The 635-nt window shown below is 35.6% G+C and overlaps 1 protein-coding gene across 1 annotated transcript in view; it reads right to left on the bottom strand.

Annotated features, from left to right (window-relative positions):
- Positions 1 to 218: 218 nt before the first annotated feature.
- LOC105112654 (cytochrome b561 and DOMON domain-containing protein At3g07570-like) overlaps positions 219 to 635 on the bottom strand; it is a 2,195-nt gene continuing 1,778 nt past the window's right edge. Inside the window, exon 4 of the mRNA XM_011008429.1 lies at positions 219 to 565. Coding sequence (XP_011006731.1) covers positions 335 to 565 — 231 coding nt within the window. The 3' untranslated portion in view covers positions 219 to 334. The remainder of the gene's footprint in view (positions 566 to 635) is intronic.

The following is a 635-nucleotide window of genomic DNA, read 5'->3' as shown; positions in this document are numbered from 1 at the left end:
AACCATACAATATAAAAAAAGTTTAAAAACTCAAAATTAAATTAATTTTTTTTTCTTTTTCAACAACAATCTATTTTTTTAGATAAAAATAAAGTTTTAAATAATTACCATCAAAATATTGATGATCAATGGAAAGCAATTTCATTTAATAAGCAGGTCAAACGTTCAGCATCACTTAACACACGAAGGGCAATGGTATAAATCGACATTCCCAGGTAAAATCCAATCTTATCAATCAATTAAAAAAAAAAAAAAAACAAAGGCAGAATCGAAGAAGTATTCTGTTACAAATAGTAATGGAAACCTTGAAAGTGTAGTAGCTAGTGCAAGAAACTCATTTTTTCATCCACATTCGCACCTCTAAAATAAGAGCAATTACAAACAAGATAGCAAGAACACCTCCATAGCCACCCTTCCATTCACGTCCCTCTCCACCTAAATGGATTCCATAGAAGACATTTGCTACTGCAAATATAATCAAAACCCTCCCCACACTGTAGTGGTACCAATTCCAGTACTTCCTTACCTTTGACGACTTCTCTGGTCGAGCCAAGATTGCCATCACCTGCGTACAAAAATACAGGCCACAGTCTCAGAGAGAGAGAGAGAGAGGGGGGGGGGGGAGAGAGAGAGAG

Source organism: Populus euphratica, unplaced genomic scaffold, assembly GCF_000495115.2.
Source record: "Populus euphratica unplaced genomic scaffold, PopEup_1.0 scaffold350.1, whole genome shotgun sequence".
Classification (NCBI taxonomy): domain Eukaryota; kingdom Viridiplantae; phylum Streptophyta; class Magnoliopsida; order Malpighiales; family Salicaceae; genus Populus; species Populus euphratica.
Note: the sequence above shows the minus strand (reverse complement) of the source record. Positions and strands in the feature narration are given on the sequence as shown.